The sequence below is a fragment of the Vulpes lagopus genome, chromosome 1, assembly GCF_018345385.1.
Source record: "Vulpes lagopus strain Blue_001 chromosome 1, ASM1834538v1, whole genome shotgun sequence".
NCBI classification, from domain to species: Eukaryota; Metazoa; Chordata; class Mammalia; order Carnivora; family Canidae; genus Vulpes; species Vulpes lagopus.
The window spans coordinates 155,778,458-155,793,730 of NC_054824.1; the positions used below are offsets into that span (position 1 = coordinate 155,778,458).

At 33.0% G+C, this 15,273-nt stretch overlaps 1 protein-coding gene across 8 annotated transcripts in view; it reads left to right on the top strand.

Moving 5' to 3' along the window:
- Positions 1-15,273, top strand: part of DCAF6 (DDB1 and CUL4 associated factor 6) — a 139,447-nt gene that overhangs the window by 96,707 nt on the left and 27,467 nt on the right. For 4 of the 8 annotated variants that reach the window (XM_041752171.1, XM_041752201.1, XM_041752207.1 and 1 more), the window contains 5 exons: positions 2,423-2,540; positions 7,482-7,594; positions 8,738-8,824; positions 8,994-9,321; positions 14,349-14,390. In XM_041752171.1, coding sequence (XP_041608105.1) covers positions 2,423-2,540; positions 7,482-7,594; positions 8,738-8,824; positions 8,994-9,321; positions 14,349-14,390 — 688 coding nt within the window. The remainder of the gene's footprint in view (positions 1-2,422; positions 2,541-7,481; positions 7,595-8,737; positions 8,825-8,993; positions 9,322-14,348; positions 14,391-15,273) is intronic. The other 4 variants (XM_041752190.1, XM_041752215.1, XM_041752235.1 and 1 more) reach the window with 2 other exon arrangements.

Here is a 15,273-nt window from a genome sequence, read left to right on the forward strand (position 1 = left end):
AGAAGAGTGCATTCTGTTTATACAGTGATGGGCCAATTTCACCCATGGCTGGTGAGTTTATTAATAACCTAAATGTACAAATTTTGTCAACTATAGTCATTTCATAAATTAAATGAATATCACTATGTTTTGCGTGATTCACAGTACGTAGATTATATTCCTGAGAGGTTAAAGAATAACTTTGTAGTAGATACCATAAGAAAGAAGGTTTTCATTAGCATCAATCATCTCAGGAAGCTTCATGCTTTCCATGAGGGGGGTGTTATATACATTTAAATAAGATATTTTTACACCATTTTGACCTTCAAACAGCTCTTTGTTTACTATATTCCCATAGTAATAGCATTCAGATCTCTGTCTCTTTAATTTTACTCAATAGAGAAAATTTTGATACAGCATTTAAATGGCTTCTTAAAACAAGCATCTGTAACTGAGGTGGATGTAAGAGATTCAGTCCTGTAATTCTCTCACAACTGCTTTTGTTTTCTATTCCTTCTTTACCATAGAAGAAAAATAAATAGCAAAGCACTTATAAAGTGTTGTGAGAGATAATTAAAGAATGAGCCCAGCTCTGCCTCTTGGTTTCCTGCTTCATTCTCAGTTTCCACTGTCTGTCCTCGTCAGTTCTGGGTGCCTAAAGATGACCGTAACTTGGGCAGCAGTAGGACGAAGATTTCAGCAACGTAATTAAGAATAAGGGGAAACTAGGTGCGGACGTGTGACTAACAGCAAATTTTTTAAGGAAGGTCAAGGGTAGGACAAATGTTTTAAAAGTCCCATTGATAATTTTATGTAAGCTAAATGTCTGTTAATTCAGTTTTATCAGAATGCCATTTGATAAAATTCCTCCTATAAAACACTGAATGTAAACCTGAATCTTTGAAAGTTGTGTAATGGATTGTTAATTTATTTCCAGCAGCTGTTTATATCAACGACATAGTCCTAGCAAAAGTAGTACAGAAACTGTTTTTACCATTTGGGAGGCCAGCTTTATAATTCACTGACATTTTTATTTTCAAATATTAATATCGGAGAGAATTTCTCCTAAATTCTAATTGAAGACCTAAGAACTGATAGTCCTGAGTTTTGTTACCAGCTTGATTTCTCATCTCTTGGACAGAATCCTTTCCCCTTTCCACTGTAGTTCTGTATTTGAAGTCTTGTTAATTGTCCTCTCACAGGATAAAAGTTAGAGCAGAGGTTCCTATCAGATTCTCTCTTAATAAATCCACCAGCATCTTCAAGAGGAATGCAAAAAGACACAAGGCCTCCATTGCAATATAAAGTGAACTTAATAACTGAAAAGCCTGAGTGACTTTGGTTTTATGAAGTTGTTATTGCCTTTGTTGTTATTTTCCAAGGCAGAAGGCTTATTCTTAGTACTGTTATATCAGTTTTTGAACTGGTATCAAGAAAACGGCTGTATCACAGAAGAGTATTCTTTCTGCAAGCAACTGGCAGAAATGTTACATGTTTGATTATATAGCAGTTTGTATTTTTTATATATGTTAATGTTTCTCCAAGCTATTAATCATCATAAAAAGAAAAAAATTTTAAGCTCTATTTTATTTTGTCTTTGAATATCCACTCTTTCCGGAGGAAGGGAGGGACATGGGGAAGGATGGCTTTGTACTGGTCTTTATTAATTTCTGTAGAAGTTCTTGATATTATTTGCCATTTTACAAAGATTTAATATGTCGAGACAGATATATATCATGGACATTCCATGTCGAGTCTTATGGTGAAATTACCATTTCCATAATTGAGAAAACGAATTCCTTGCAAAATTCCTTGCAAAAGAGGAAGAGGAAACATACCAAAATATATGGTCTTGTAGCAAAGAGAGTTTTAAAAGTATCAAAAGCGCATTGTTTTCTTTTCCTCCCCTCCCAATAGAGTGCAGGCTATACTCCCTTCCTAGATTATAGATCTATGAATTTGAAAGAACAGAAAGAATTTCATAGACTTCAGTTGCTGCAAAATTTTTACTGAACAACTTCTTTTGGAGCCCCAGCATCTTCTCAGTGTTTCTGAAGGAGCCAATGTTAGTTATTCTTGATGCTGTAGCAACTAAAGAATAAAATAATGAGCATTCCATTAAATGAAAGTATCAGTTTCCAACATATCTCATTGCTTGTTAATATTCTTTGATTTCCTAATGACTTAGTATGGTTCTCAAATGTGTGTAATTTCCATCTGAATCAAAGGGAGTCATGTACACAAAGCTAGAATTTGATGTAATGCCACTTTGGAATAGAGTGTTTCTGTAACACTTGGCTTTTGAACTTTAAGTGAGAACCATAACAGCTGTGAGAAAGAATTATGACAAGGACAACCTAATTTAAGTTTTATAAATTTTAGGAAATGTCATCTTTTTATTGGTTTCAGAGACTTTTTCAAATGTTTTAAACACAATTTTCAGATAACAATAATGAAAAGCTGAGCCCCAAACCAGGGACAGGTGAACCAGTTTTAAGTTTGCACTACAGCACAGAAGGAACAACTACAAGCACAATAAAACTGAACTTTACAGATGAATGGTAAGTTCATAATATTTTTGTAAAGCTGTTCTTAGCCATTTTGTAGGATTGTATTAGATATTATTTTTAACACTTCATCTTTATGTTTTGTTGCTGTAATGCATTGGTTCTCAAATTGAGTGTGCTTCAGAATGGCTTGAAAAAGTTGTTAAAACAGATTATACTGGGCCCCACTCTTTGTTAAATTTGAGGTGGGATCAGAGAATTTGTATTTCCAAAGACTTCCCAGGAGACTCTGAGGTTGTTGGTCCTGGAGTATTTCTTCTGATAGAAAATGCAAAAGACAAAAAAAAAAAAAAAAAAAAAAAAAAAAAAAATTAATCACCACTAGACCATTAGTGCCAAAAAATAAACCTAACATTTTGAAGCTTTTTGCAGTCATGGTCCTATGACTAGGTGTGTGGGTATATATGTGTGTGTGTATATATACACACACACATATACATGTATATATGATTTTGGGTTTTAAAATGTAATTTTAATTATACTGAACATATTCTGTTCTTTCTTGCATTTATTTGGCCTAACTCCATAATAAATATTCCCACATTTCTACTTAATGTTCATAAATATGAATTTACTAGCTGTGTAATATACCATCAGTTAGATTTACCATAGCTTACTTAACCATTTCCCTTTCACTGGACAGTAAATTTCTTTACCTCTTTTTAAAATAATGAAAATCTTTGTTTACAAACTTTTTCCTACCTTTAAGATTATCGATTTGAGATGTATTTTTAGAAGTAAATTCTATGTAGGTCAAAAGATATTGCCAAATTATTTTCAGAGGGCTTTTCTGTCACCACATTTCTCCCAGCAGCATAGGAAAGTACACACATGTTGCTGTCCCCAGGCCTGTGCTCAATATCAATATATTCATTTATTTTTAATTTGTGTATTTGGTATATTTGATCTTAAAATAATTGTCATTTTTATTTAATTGATTACTAGTAAGATCGTACTTTATATTTTGTCTAGATTGTCTTTAATGACATTTTTTATTATACTTATGGCTCATTAATCTAGCTAAATCTTATGTTAAAAAAAAAACAAGTTATGTGAGCTTCTTATATTCTTTCACATTGTCTCATGGCTTTTTGCTTGAGACAGCATCCAAAATTTTGGATTTAAATTTATTACTATATTAATATGATTTAATACACAGATAATATAATCTTTCTTAATACATAAATAATTGATTATATATTGATATAAGTATATGATTAATATGTGGACTCGGAAGGCAAAGTGTATGTGGAGCTGGTGTGGATCAAAGAGACAGAAGAATACTTCATTGTGAGCCTGGTCCCTTACCTGGAGATAGCAAAAATAAACCACTGGTTTGGGACAACAACATACTAAGTATTGGCCAGGGGTGGTAAAATATTGATGCTGTTTGTTTATTTTGAACTAACTAGTTTTGTTCTTGGTGTTGGAAATTGAAATAAAGCAGTGGTCTATTTAAAAAAAATATGATTAATATACTTATATTAATATAATTTCACATCCCCAGCATCTTCCTTCTCAGTGTTTCTGAAGGAGCCAATGTTAGTTATTCTTGATGCTCTAGCAACTAAAGAATAAAATAATGAGCATTCCATTAAATGAAAGTATCAGTTTCTAACATATAATTATATTAATCATCTTATAACCAATATATTAATTATCTAGTATAATTAATATATTAACATATTCAATTGTATATTATTATATATTATATGCTAGTATAATATATGAATAATATGTAGTTATATATTATTTGTTAATATATAATTATGTGTTGATACGTGATATTATTTATTCCAGTTCACTGGTTTCCATTTATGTTTATATGTGTCTGTATTTTACATTAAAATCTTTGGTTAAGTAGTATTTTCAAATATTATTGAAATCCTTCTATGTTTCAGATATTATTCTAGACACTGGGAATACATCAGTGAAAAAAAAAAATGTCAAAAAAACCCCTGTTCTATTGGAACTTATGTTCTAGGGGAAGGAAGATAGACAATAAATGGTAAATAAGTGAATTATATAGTACAGTAGGAGGTACTAAGTGCTATGGAAGAAAATAAAGCAAGTAAGGGGTTATTAGGAGACCTAGGGCAAGGGTAGGCATCATTGAGAAGATGGCATTTGGACAAAAACTTGAAGGGTAAGAAGGAGGGAGCCATGCATAAATTTGGAGGAAGAGCATTGTAGGCAGAGAAAAAGCCAGTTCAAAGGCTTTGATGCAGGAACAAACCAAGTATGTTCAAGGAACTTTAAGAAAACCACTGTAGCTAGAGTGGAGTGACCAAAGGAGAAAGTAATGGCAAAGGTCAGCCAGTAAGTGAGGAGCATATTTAAAAGAACATAGGATGTCTCTGATTGCTGTGTAGAGAATAGGCCATAGGTAGAAGCCAGGCAACCAGTTGAAAGACTATGACAGTAAAGAGAGAGGTGAGGGGTGGTGAGAAAAGTGGAAATAGTAAAAAGAAATTGGATTCTTGATATATTAGAAGGCTGAACAGTCAGTAGAATTTCTCTTAATGAGCCTTAGTGTTTGAACTTCTTATAATCATTCGTGATCTCTGTGGCTCTTTTTCTTAATACGTAATTTAAGATCATAGAAGATTTCACTTTTTATATCTCTCCTATTCTGCTCTCATGTTTCTGTACAGAAAAGGCTGCTTTTTTTTTTTAAAGAATCTCATCAGAACATTTTTTAGCAAAGATCCCACTCTTCTTTTGAATATTTCTTTTCCTTCTCTAAAAACTGACCGTGAATTATTCTGTCATTAGTTTCTTTTTTCTTTATCAAAAAGTACTTAGCTTTTTTTTCTGATTATGAAAGAAAAAAAGAAAACAATGGTAAAAGGACAATTCAAAAAGGTAGCAATCTTTTCATCTCTGCCAGTATGGTATCTCGCTTTTATTTTAGTTTCTTTGCTGACAGATCAGGCAATAGAGCACATTAAGAACGTAGGTGTTAAACTTGACAAGCTGTTGAACTTCTCTGAATCTCAGTGTTTTCATCTGAAAATGGGCATATTTAAGAGAACCTGTTTCAGAGGTTTGTTAGGAAGGTTTAATGAGATCACCCAGTAAAGGTACTTAGCACTTAGCACACTGATGGGCACATGATAGGCGCAGGTGCCACCCTTATAGTTATCTTCGTTTGTAAATTGCCTTTCATATCCTTTGCCCATTTTTCTACTGTAATGTTTATCTTTTTATTATTGATTTATAAGAACTATTTATTTATTATAGGATTAAGTGATGATGATATCATTTGTCTTTCATTTGTTGCAAATATTTTTCCCAGTTTGTTGTTTGTCTTTCAGTTTACTTATGGTAGTTTTGCTTTATGGTTTCAGCTTGTAAGCTCATGCTTAGAAAAGCCTGTCCTTCCCAGGATTAGGGGGAAAGTTTCTTCTTATTTTCCTCTTATGTTTCTGTGATTTTTAAAATAAAAAATACATGTTTAATCCTTCTACAATTCTGCCATAAAGAATGATGTAGAGCTGTAGCTTAATTTTTCCACATGACTGTTCCTTTGTTCCGGTACCATTTACTTAATAATTTATTCTTTTTTCTGTGACTTAAAATACTGTATTAACATGCTACTTATATTTACTTGGTTACATTGTCTTTTCCACTAATGGCTCTGTTTTCCTACATCAGTACCATAATGTTTCAATTATCATAACTATTAAACACTAAGCATTTTATTTATTCGTGTATCATAGCTTTCTAAATGGAAGAAAAGATTTATATATCATATCAGCTTCTCTTTACCAAAATTGCTATATATTTCTTTCTGATTAAAAAGAAATAACATGTTTGTTGCAAAAAAATCAGAATCTAGAGAAAAGTATGGAAAAACTCACTTGCAATAGTCCTACTGAGATGACACTTAACATTGGTGCATATCCTTTCTGACATTTTTCTCTGCATACATACCCATGTAGATAATGTATTCTTTTACAAAATATATCATATTATACATGGGTGCCCTTTAATAAAGATCAAATTGATTTCTGCAGTTAGCCTAAAAGGGTTTTTATAAAATCTTGGCGAAAAGTCCATGATAATTTGCATTGTTTGTCGAGTCACTGTAATTTACAGTTTTTAAGTTTTAAGTTACTATAACTATATATAACTATAACTCCTAAGCTGTTTTTTCTTGTTCACTTTTATTTTAAATCTAAGAATTTATTGCATTTCTATGAACTTAATTTTAACCTTAGATCATTGTACATTTTCCTCTTATTGTCTTTCCCATTCAGTCCCTACCCTACACATAGGCCATGATTTATCACAGAATATTCATTGAAAATTACTTATTTAAATCCATCTAGTATTCTGCTCTAGCCAAAAATGCTGACAGAATTATAGTCATTATCAGGTAAGTATTAAAACTAAACAAGAAGCATTACCCTAGCCTTCTACAAAACCATGGTATTCAATTACTTGCCGTATTTGAATAACCACCCAGAAGTGGAAATGATCCACACAGGGACAGTTCCAAGACCAAAGAACTATCCAGATTTCTTTTCAAGTATTAATTTAAAAGTAGCCTAGAACAATAAAATCTGAAAGGATATATGATCAAAGTCTGTGAAACCAGGAAGAATTTGGATGTGGTGAAGCATCTGTCTATATAATTATATTAAATTTTAATAGAAATATATAGAAATATATACTTGATTATAGAAGCATCAACACCGTGAACACAAGTGGTCCTTTTATATTTTTAAACCTCTTTTTTAAGGTTAAAGAGGATAGAATAATCACTTTGATTTTGAAAGTAGTGTTTTATAAGTACTATTAAAATAATCCTACATTTTTTGTGTTATGAATTTTTTATTCTGTATCTCTAGTTGTAAAATATAAAAATTATCCTAAAAGTTCATATTTATTAACTTCTTGGTGGAACCACTTATTTTGTTTTGATGATAGGAGCAGTACTGCCTCAAGTTCTAGAGGAAATGGGAGCCACTGCAAATCTGAGGGTCAGGAGGGACCCTTGGCCCCACAGAGCTCTGTGCAACCACCGGGAGACAGTGACACCAGTATGGCATTGTTTTGCTTTTGTCATTACAAAACCCCAGTGTTGGATGTCTACCTACTTTCTGTTCCTTCGGTGTAGTAGTTCTGTTTCTTGTTTGTAGTAAATTATCTCTGCCTTAATAGTGCATACATTACTATTGATGAACAGATAGCAAATGCAAATGGCAGGAGCCTTGCGCATTTCAGATGGGAAGTCAGAGTGAAGCACAGTGTCCCTGTCTGGACACAGTAGCCAGGACAGTGGTCATTGTACTGAAAATATGTGAGATGTAAATGTTAGTTTGAAAGACCTTACTGTTTTTATACCTAGCAGTGAAATCCAAAGTATCTGCATTGGTAGGTAGCTTGTAAAGGGGGGAAAAAAGGAATAAAATTTGAATGGGTTCTCAGTGAATCTTATTTCATATAGGAGATGCCATTTAGGGACTTTTTCAGAACCCTTTCCTAGAATATTTTCCATGACCATTATGTGAAATTTAGTGTCTAGTCCAGAGCCTGGAACACAATAGATTTTCAATAGATACTTGGTAAATGAAGGAATAAATGAATTCTGCTTTTGATTAAATGAATAGATATTTTAATATAACATAGTTTACAAGAATTAAATATGTATCTGGTAAGCAGATGTGCAGTTAGGAGCAAAAAAGACTGGTCCCTAATGGGTCTTGGGGTTAAATCCCAGAAATAAGTATTTTCAGTGGCCAAAACAAAATTTATAGTAGGATTAACTATTATTTGTTCATGGTAGTTGAAATTATACCAAATACACGATAAAGGTATAGAAAAAATACTCAGTTTTTAGATTTTGTGAAGTTTAGAAAAAAGGCAAGACTGAGTAATGTCAGTTGTGAGGGATAAGCTAAAGCAGAAATTCTTCACGAAGAGTTCATGAAGGTCTATGCATGGACTTTGGGAGGAGGCAGTGGGCAGAATTGCTCATCCATCCTTGACAGTGTTTGTACAATTTGGTATGTACATATATATTTGCATTAAACTGAGGGGAGGTTAGATCTGAGTATCAGAAGATTCTGTGATCCAAAAAGGATTAGGAACTGTTTATTACAGAGGAAAGCTACAGTATTCTATTAGTGTTTATTTTTATTTAAAAAAAATTGGATTTAATGATAATTTGGTTTATTTCCCAGCAGCTCTTGAAGAATCATCAGAGGATGTGACAACATATCAGGAAGGTACATCTGCAGAAAACACAATTGAGAACCGTATAGATACAGGTGAGTTGTCTTGTTCTCTTTAGACAGTTGCTTCATGTGGGAAAATAAGCTGTAATTTACATTACTCTCTTCTGAGTTGGAGGCCATTTTCAAGTAGATGTGTTAGCTTCAAGTTACATTAAACAGTGTTGCAGACATGACCAACTGTTTCTACTTTTTTTCCTGATAGCACAATCAGATAAATTCACATCTGAGCCATTGGATTCCAGCTCAGGAGAAAGAAATGACTTCAATCTTGATAGCTCTTGTGAGGTTCCAGAAGAATCCACTTCGTCTGAACAAGGCAAGGAACCAGGAACTTCAGATCAACCCAGCACTGAAGGTGCTACCAGTCAAAATACCACGAATCCTGAGCCTCAGTCACAAACAGAAGCCATTGGGCCTTTGGCTAATGAGGAAACATTAGCCAGGGACTCTGCTCTCCAGGATACAGATGACAGTGATGATGACCCAGTCCTGATCCCAGGTGCAAGGTATCGAGCCGGACCTGGTGATAGGTTGGTAAATTTTTAATTAAAATGAATTATAAAATATACAATTCACAGGACTTTGATGTCACATAAAGGAATCTCTCCATTTTTTACAGTTGCTTTCTCTAAGGGTATCTCAGTTGTATAAACTCACAGAATTTTTTAAACTGTAAATGATTTTATGTATTACATTCTTTGAGCAAACTGTGTGTTAAGAAGGGAATAAAAAGTCTTACTGCTTTGTATCTCTAGCACTGAGACTTGCTCCTCAATTTACACATCAGGAGAAAGGAATGTGGAGAATAACCAACAGGTTGTGTATGAAGTCAGGGTTATATTTAGCTGTCAGGTCCCTGTAGACAGCCTGGCCTTTATCAGTTCTGTTTTGTTTAATAGTTTTTCTGCTTTTTATTGACCCTGGCTTAAGGTAGTGTGATAGTTCTCTTTTTGAGAACCTTATGTTTTTCTGTGTTTTCTACTAAATAACTTAGTTTAGAAAATGAAAAATTACACCAAGTAACAAATATAACTACGATAAAGAATTGCTCACGTATACTTCTTTCATATTTTATTTTGTGTGATCATACGGATACATCTTATTTTTTAGTAGATAAAATAAATCTTTTAAGGCACATTATGTTCCATACTTTTCAAAAACTGCTTCTGCAGATATGGCTATCATATCTCATTATAAGTTCTGCCCTTTTCCAGAGAATAAAATTTTATCTTTAAGTTCCTAGTTCACACAGATGTGAAGAACCATTTCACATACTTCCTTGCTCAATATACTACTGCTTTTAAAATATTCTGACATTTCTGTCAAGTGGAAAATATAATAAAAAGATTATACAGCATTGCCATTCTTTAATGATAAATTAATGATCAAAAACTTTATGACATGGATTTGAATCTTGCTTTTATTACTTAGCTGTATTTCCTCATTTAAATTCATGTTTTTGTAAGGTTTGGTTTCCTTATCTATGAAATAAGGTTATAACTATCTAGAATTGTTACAAGAATTTTTAGAAATCCATCAGTCAGTAAGTAGGACCTGTCCACTTTGAAAGCACTAAATAAATGATAGCTGTGTTAAACAACCTGGATGTCTGTGTGGCTACCCAGACTTAAAAAGCAATTACAATAAGTATGGCTTTAGGGGTAAAGACTGACAGAGGACGAGCAAAAATCCCAAACAGTACTGCTTGCAGTTCATCAAAACCCAGGAAAGGATAGTTCCTTTAGTTATATTTAGTCAGAATGTTTATTTCACAGTGGCATTGTTTTACATGTAAAGGAAGTAATCTCTCCCAGTGTTTGTACTTAGAGATTTAAACAAACATCTTCTCTTTAGTCTTTAGCATTCTTAGTCTCTATTTTAGACAAGTAAAACTTAGTTCCATTTCTTTCCATACCCAGAGGGATATCACCAGTTGATGTATACAGATAAGGTTGGCAAGCAGAGCACAATTTGAAAATCAAATTGATGGTTTCTAAAACCCAAGGTAGAGAGATAGAGTTTATAATTATTTTAAGCTTGTACACTTAGGGCCTTTTATTGATATAAGTGAGCATATGTCCTTGATTTTTTCTGTACTTTGTCCTAAAAATGATGTTAAGGTCATAATTGAAAATAAAGTTTAAGTTTATACTTTCTAGTAAAATGGACCATATCACTTAACCAAGTTTATTTGTTTAAATAAGAAATTAATATATTTTAATAGATATTAGATACTTGCAAAAATCATAATTATTTAGCATCTTCTATCCAAACTAATTGATAAACACTTTTATATCAAGCCTACCTTATAACTGAGGAAACTGAGGTGCTAAGCAGAGTTTTTGTATATTCTAGACCAAAAAAGGTTTTTTGTTTGTTTATTTTTTTAAACACAGTAGTATAACATCAGTGGGAAGGGAAGATTTGGTAGGGAAAGTGGGTCCTAGAGAACCTAAAACTTCTTGTGATGTATTATCCTTAGAAACTATATCTTTCTATTGAGCTTTATCATTTACTTACCATTTTCATAATACTTAGATGATTTATGGTTTAGGGATTCCCCCAGGGGTTGGATCTCCCACAGAGTTGGCACCTGATAGCCTCATTGTTCCAAGAGACCCAGATGCTAAACTAGAGCAACAGAATCTTTTAGAGGCAGGGAAATCAGGGACAGTTGCCTAGAGCTGACCCCACTCCATACACGTACTCTTGAGTTCATACTCCCAAGGTTGGATTCAGATCTGAAACCTTCTTTGGGTGAACTTACTGAAGAATAATAGAAGAATAATAAAGTTCTTACCCTTTGGGAACTAAAGAAGAGAGGACAAATCCACAAGCTAGTTATAAAAATGGGGAAAACAGTTTTAATAAATAAATGAAATACAATATTTCATATATACAAAGATGTATATACTAAGGTGATGCTAAAGGATTATAGTCACTTTCACCACTACATCAGTTCTTCTTTGAAATTTGCATTATTCTTTTCTAACTATTTGCCAAAAATTTTTAAATGGTGAAAAATCTTTCTTCTGATTTTTATCTAAGTGGTTTTTATAGTTCCTAACTTTCTTAGCACCATCTTGATTAAATATTGAACTACCTATATAAGGTATATTTTTAATATTTCTGCACCTTTCTAAGGATCCTTCACCCTTGAGACAACTGCCCATTTATCTTCTCTATTTGGAGAATAGGTATGTTGACTTTTATTCTTAAGAGAGAAACTTAAGAGAAGATATTTTGCTTCTTAAGAACATGAAAAGAATCATTTACCAGCTTGTAAGTAGGCATATGATTTCTGAGAATTTCTATTTCCAAAAGGATAAAAGATTTCAAAGCTCTATTTTAAAAATCATGCCATTTGGCTCTTAGTATCTAAGGTTATAGTTCATACTTGGATGAAGTGCTAAACTAAAAAGATACAGGTCTTAAAGTTCCCTTGTTGCTGCCACTTGAGAAGCCCAGTCAAGATTAGTTTGGTTAGAGTAAAGAAATGGCCCTAAAATTAAAAATGATTAGAGTATATACTTAGATTTGTACTTTAATGGGTATGAAGATTATAATAGTAGATCTCAATTTTTTGCCCCAAGTTTAATTTTTGAAATGAAAGCTGAAAAGTTTATAACTAAACCTTTTTTTTTTTTAAGATTTTATTTATTTATTCATGAGAGACACACAGAGAGAGAGAGAGAGAGAGGCAGAGACACAGGCAGAGGGAGAAGCAGGCTCCATGCAGGGAGCCCGAAGTGGGACTCGATCCTGGGTCTCCAGGATCATGCCCTGGGCTGAAGGCGGTGCTAAACCGCTGAGCCACCTGGGCTGCCCATAACTAAGCCATTTTTTATATACATTTAATAAAAATATCAGAACAGTTCTTTGCAATGCAAAGTAATGATTTCTTTATAAAGATTTGCATTTATAATTTGGTTAGGTAAATATGACTTGGGTTTTCACTTTTAGGCTGAGATCAAGCATGAGAAGGGACTGTCTTAGAAGATAAAGGCCTTAACAACTAACATAGATGTTTTAAAATGGAATGCTCTTCTCATTAACGATAGCTAGTCTCGATACAAATACAACTGGGACTCTTTATAGTAGAGGTCAGCAGACTTTTTCCTGAAAAGCCAGAGTAAATATTTAAGTTTTGCTGCCCTAGAGACAAAACGGAGGCTATTATGTAGGTACTTATATAACCATTTAAATGTAACTGTAAAATGTTTTACAAATGTAAAAACTATTTTTTGCCTACCAGCTGTTAGAAAACAGATGACTAGCTCATTTGGCCAAAGAGCCATAGTTTGCTGATTCCTATTCTATAGCAAATCAGTCTTAGAGAAGAACAGTTATAGTCTCTGGTAAAATGCCTCTACTGGTAGATATCCAGAGTTTAAAACAATGAAGTCAGTCTCTAAATTACTACGTATTTGGTCCCCTTTAACTTTGTCTAAGGCAAGAGCATAGAACATTAAATGGAAACTAAATTGAAGAAAGAAATAAACACATACTTCCAATCATGGTATTAAAAAAAAAACAAATAAAAATAGTATGTGGTATCCCTTAGTGATTTTTATTTACTGGATTTAGAAATATAGGCGTGGCCCTTGGAATGAAAGGAACGTGGTCAGATTTTCTATTTATATGTTTTTCACACAAACTGTTACCATGGTGCCAAATCAATTTTTACAATAAATGGTATGATGGCCTGGCTGGTAGCTCTTTCTGTTGCCAAACCGAAGAGGTTTTTTGCTAAGAAGCATCTAAGTGAGCTTCCTGAAGAAGTTCTCACATAGTCTTTAAAGTTTTTAGTTATGGGCTCAATCAAGGTGTTCTAAAGATTTTTTCCCATAAATATTAAAGTTATTACCTGTTAACCACTTTTTTAAAAAGTATTTTTTATATGCATAGAACTGTAGTTCCATTTACTTATCTGGACTGTGAAACGTGGCCTTTATTGGTAAAGTTTTTTGTGTTCTCTAAATGTACCACTGTTTCTTTAGCCATCATTATGATCACTCTCAGTATTTCTAATGATTCAAGTGTATTCTTTATTGAAGAAGATTGCAGAGAAAAAAGTAACTAGAAACAAAGAACTGAACTCCTAGAGAGTTAAAATCCCTGTTATTTTTGCTTGCTTGCTGTACAGTCTATGGTTAGGACAAATGAGTCAGCTAAGGGCTTAATTATTTTTTTCTGAAAGAGCAGCACAGCCCCAGGAGCATAACGTAGGTGTCTCAGTGGATGATATGGTGATGTGAGTCAGAGCAGTTCCCTGCACTGTAACCAGGGAGGTTCTAATCTATTTAAAGATAAAAGAGATTAAGTGCACTGTCTTCCTTCTAATCTGTCTTCCGTGAGTGTTCTGTTCCTTTAATTTCCTCAGATACATTTAGTCAAATGACATAGTCTCACATAAGACCTTAAATCACAAAGGGAAACAAACAACGTTTCCTTAGATTTAGGTGATTAATGATAGAAGTGGTGACCTGAATGCTTTAAATATTTGGTTTTTTGAAGTCTTTGTGAGTGACTTTAGTTATTGTGTTCCCTTCACTAGATTTAATATCAGAGGAACAACAATAGGTGATAGAATAATGAGGTAATTCAGTATGTTCCTTCATTATTTTATTTTTTCTTTATGATGAATTTGCCAGGTCCTCTTTTTCCACAGCTAACCACCTTTCCTATTAACAGTTAATACTTCTTTAAACTTACTGAACTCTAAGTGCTAAGCATTGTAAAGCGGGTTGCTTTTCACAAACTATATTTAGCTGCATGCACTGCATGAGAATAGAATGAAAAGTTTCCTGTGTGCAGATGTAACTGATGTTCACTTCAAGTGTGTCATATGATAAGGTAACTATAATCTGAAATGATGTACTTTAAAGTATTGGTCACTCATTTTGAATATTTTGTTGAAGAATGCTACTTGCTTTTTCTAAAAACTTGATTAGGCTACCAATTAGCATTAGCAACTTTTTGTTATTATTAAAATATACTCTTTTCCCTTGAGAAGCAAAAGTAGACTTAAGTCTAATTCTGTGTATAGGTTTAAAATTCTGATTTTTTTTTTTTAAAGAAAACTTTTCTTTTAAATAGCTTAATAACAATGTCACACATCAAGATGGTCTGTAACTCTGAGACACTTCTGTAATTTGAAGACTAACAGTGGGGTACATTTTTAAATATAACTTTAAACTTTAATCCCATTATTCATCTACCCCCAACCTGGTTTACTGACAAAATCAATCTTGTCCCTAATTCCAGTGACATGTCTGTTTTTTACCATTCATTAGTTTCTAAAACAAAGGGGATTATAAAACATAAAATGGAATTTGTTTCAGGGCTTTTTGATTTTCTGCTTCATACCTTTTATCTCAAGTATGCAAAACCAGTTTTTGCTTTTACAGTTATGAACTAATAAACAGCAGCAAAGCAGAAAATGTGATGCTTCTCTTCACTCAGCGCTGAGTTAGACTCAT